The sequence below is a fragment of the Homarus americanus genome, unplaced genomic scaffold (assembly GCF_018991925.1).
Source record: "Homarus americanus isolate GMGI-L3 unplaced genomic scaffold, GMGI_Hamer_2.0 scaffold467, whole genome shotgun sequence".
NCBI classification, from domain to species: domain Eukaryota; kingdom Metazoa; phylum Arthropoda; class Malacostraca; order Decapoda; family Nephropidae; genus Homarus; species Homarus americanus.
In genome coordinates this window covers 46,503-50,916 of record NW_024741598.1, presented here as the reverse complement: position 1 = coordinate 50,916, position 4,414 = coordinate 46,503, and the positions used below count along the sequence as shown (strand labels likewise).

The 4,414-nt window shown below is 46.5% G+C and overlaps 1 protein-coding gene across 1 annotated transcript; it reads right to left on the bottom strand.

Moving 5' to 3' along the window:
- Nucleotides 1-361: 361 nt before the first annotated feature.
- On the bottom strand, nucleotides 362-745 carry LOC121875990 (collagen alpha-1(I) chain-like). The gene has a single exon (XM_042380835.1). The coding sequence runs from the start codon at nucleotides 743-745 to the stop codon at nucleotides 362-364; it is 384 nt and encodes a 127-aa protein (XP_042236769.1).
- Nucleotides 746-4,414: the final 3,669 nt, after the last annotated feature.

Below are 4,414 nucleotides of genomic sequence, written 5' to 3'. Positions count from 1 at the left end.
CTAGGGGCCAGGGTCTCAAGGGACTGACAGGGGCCCCCAGGGGCCCTACCAAAGCCAAGAGCCCCATGGGATTACTCTGTACAAAGGCCCCAGGGGAATACATTGGGTCTTCCGGGGATCCTGCCAGGGCCAAAGGCCCTATGGGTCTACCAGAGGGCCCCCAGAAGCTCTACCTATGCCATGGGCCTTATGGAACTACCAGGGGGCCCCCATGGGGTTCTACCAGGGCTAGTTGCCCGTGGGACTACCTGGGGAGCCCTACCAGGGCCAGGGCTCCCCAGGGGCCCTACCAGGGCCAGACCATCCCAGAAGCCCTAACAGGGCCTACCCTGGCCCTGGTAGGCCCCCTGGGGGCACCTTCTTAATACCCGGGGGCCCCATGGTAATCCCATGGAGCCCCTGGTTCTGATAAAGCCCCTCTGGGATCCTGGTAGTCCCCTTCGCCATGGTAGGGTCCCCGGGGGCCCCTGATTCCCCTGGCCTTAGCATGGCCTCTGAGGGGCATCCTGGTAGGTCCTTGGGGCCCCTGGCCCAGGTATGGTCCCTTGGGGCCTGCTGGTAGCCCCATGGTAGTCCAATGCGGGCCCTTGGCCCTGGTACTCCAAAGGGCCCATGGACCTGGGACTCCCAGAGGGGCCCTGGCTCTGGCATTCCTAGGGTCCCCTGGCCTTGGTAGCACAATGAAACCCTGGTAGGCCCCCTGGGGGCACCCTTGTAGTTCCCTGAGACTCCCTGGTAATCCCATGGGGACCCTGGTCCTGCCAGGGTACCTTAGGGGCCCCCAGGACCCTGCCACTGCAATGGACCCCATAGGACTACCAGGGTCAGGGGTCCCATTGGACTACCAGGAGGCCCCCATGGTCCATACCAGAAGCAGGAGACTAACGGGGATCCCCAGTGGCCCTACCAGGGACAGGGACCCCGGGGGACTACCAGGGACCCTGCCGGTGCATGGGACCACATGGGACTACTAGGGCCAGGGATTCTATGGGACTACCGGGTGGCTTCAAGAACCATACTAGAGCCTGGGGCCCCAAGGGACATTTCGGAGGCCCCCAGGGACCCTTCCAGGGCATAAGGGACTTCCAGAGGCCCCAGGGCCCTGCCAGGACAAGGGGTTCCATGGGAGTGCCAGGCCTAGAAGCCTCATAGGATTATCAGAGGGGCCCAGGACACTACCAGGGGGCCCGCATGGGGTATTTTAGGGTTCCATATGACTGCCAGGGGCCCCATGAAACTACCAAGAGGCCCCAAGGGGGACCCTTATGCTTATTTTCACCCAAACATGATTTTCTCTCAGACTTGATATTTGGTGGGATTAACTACAGTAATTAAGTACATGCAAAAGAACGTAAAAACACCAACCAATCACCCCGGAAACCAATAGTTGGCGATTGCAGTAATTAACATCATGAAAAGTGTCATCAAAATATTCCAAGCGTCAGTACGGCCACTAATTACCCCGCAATCGAATCGTGGACCATAGATTCGGAATCAGCATGTTCAAGAGTACCTACACTAATATTTTCAGCAAAATCTAACTTGTGGCCCAAATCACCAAAAATGGAAGCCTTACATCTTAGTAATTTGTCAACCGAAATAAACTTTTCTTTCAAAAGTGGAATTTAAGGCTTTAACTAATTAAGTACTTGCAGAACAACACAAAAACACCTAAATTGCACCATAGAAATACATAGTTGGCAAGTAATTAGCATTGAAAAAGTCATTAAAATCTTCCAAGCGTCATTACGGCCACTAATTACTCCGCAATCCAACTGTCGAACATAGATTCTGACTCGGCATGCTCAAAATAACTTTATTCTCCAGTTGCTGAAGCAGATTGTAGCCTTCTTACACTTGCACTCCTCCACGACCACCGGTTACGACAATCTGTACTTTTTAGGCAGGAACACCAGGAAACTTATCAAATACTTATAAAATGACTTGTACATATAACACTTTGGATGCTCCCTGGAAGGTAATCAATATCGATCTATGGTCGTATGTGACGCAAACACAACTTTTCCCTACTCAAATTCCAACACATTCCGACACTGAACGTGATATCACAACACTCCAAGGCAATTTTCCCTGAACACTGGCCTATCTCGCCCTGTTGATGAAGTAGAGACCACAACACGCCATCCTCCCTAATCTGATGACCCACGACGTGCCAAAATAACTTTATCTTAACTATCCTCTAATATAATCGATGAAATTACGTCTCTTTATCCCCTCCTTGCAAACACTGACGAACAGTCGTGTTTATATACATCGTCAGCTGAGTGCTGGAATCATACCTAAGGCGTGTAAATGTTTAAGTCACGCCATATTAAATGTTAGAAACTATTTATTAAAGAAAACAAAACTAAATTGAATAGTAAGTGAAATGTGGGTAGCAAAGTCCGTAGAGTTATTCAAGGGTTGTGGCCGTACTGGTGTTATACAGTATAGTGGTGTAGGACCATAGTAGAGTTTACCATCCTTATGACCACACACACACACACACACACACACACACACACACACACACACACACACATACACACACACACACACACATAATTTTGAGACTTAATGCTATATGAAATAACAGTAGCATGTGTTTGAGTTTCCAGTTTGCCTTTTACTGTGCGTGTTATTTCGTATACCATTAAGTATCAAAATTAAGCAGCCTCTTACCTTCTCTTCGGCCCATGAATTCACAGCACTGTTCTCACTGCACTTACTTCTTATGACCTGGAAATATATCTATATAAGCGACGTTAAGTTTTGATATTCCTATACGAATATAAACACCAATGGAATCGTTTTACATATAATTATTCACTCATGGGACATCTCTCTCTCCGTTGACAAAATCCTCTTTGCATTCCCCTCGACTACTCTGCATGTTAAAGTTCCATCTCCCCTTCTCTTCTCACATATACACACGAGTACACACAAACACTCAAATGAAGCACACATCCATGCGTACACCAAAATATTTAAACGACAAAAGAAATACTCGCACACGCACACACACACACTTAAAAGCAAAGGCAAACACTCATATCAAACACACACACACACACACACACATACACACACACGCACACATCAGAATAAGACTTAAATCAAATAGACGCACATGCATAAAAGCAAAGCTAATATTCAGTTCAAATGTATGTAGACCTGTTCATATGAAACATTTATCCAAACACTTATAGGAGAAATATTCAAACGCACGCACGAGCACATAAACACTCAAGCACAGGAAAATAACACAGGCACTCAATCAAGCATGCAAAACATATACACACATTAAAACAAAAAAAACTGAGATCAAACACAATGCTTAAATCAACACGTAGACAGACAGACAGACAGACAGACAGACCCCCACCCTCACACACACACACACACACACACACACACACACACACACACACACACACACACACACACACACACACACACATATACTCCCAATTACAAGCACAGGTAAATGCAATCAAGCACACATTCATAACGACAAAAGCCAATAATCCTAAAGAGAGAGCGTTTCACCAACTAATGTTCATTTAAATTATCATCCTCACCGTCGTCCACACCCTGTCCTATACCGTGAACCCTACAAGACTTGGGACCCAAACTCAGCGCCTTTCAAGGGTTTAATCATGATGGACCCTGAGAGGCCTCCATTCATATTTTTTTCCCAGGAATCTCACATGACTGGAGGGAAGTCTTCCAGTAATGCTTGAAATATAATTGAAACCATTCTTCTTGGTATGGGATGTTTATTCTTTTCTCCTGCTTTTACCAACGCGAGCTATTCGTCATCTATAACAAGAAAACATTACTTCGTGGGTTAATCAGTCACGTCAGAGATTCACTGCATATCATATTGGAAAACGAACCCCAGACTGTGGGCAAGAAGACTTAGGCAGGGAAGGAGTAGAAGCTGCGTTTACCTTAAAATAAAACAAAAAATAAAATCAATTTGTGTTGTGGTAAGAAAATCGTAGACTTTTGATCGCCACTTCTATGTGTTGTTGCTAAATCTGTACATACCTCTACCCTCCCGCACACCACCTACCTCCCTACCTCCCTCCCTGTGGAATTATTTATTGTCCACACCTATATATACCATGAAAAGTTACTGGAGACACACTGAAGCTATACTGCGATTGCTTAACCCAATGTTCCAACCCTTCCACTCGCCATGATCTTACCAGTACAAATACTTCCTTTAAAAGTAATAATAATAATAATACCTTTGACTTTCTATTTACCACCGAGACCACTCTTGATCCGGGCCATGATCTCCCCCAGTCCCCCCCCCCATATCCCAACAATTTCCCCGCTACTCTCATGTCTTAAATACACAGTCGCAATATTTTGTTTTCTCTCCGACTCTTAGATCCCAACAAAG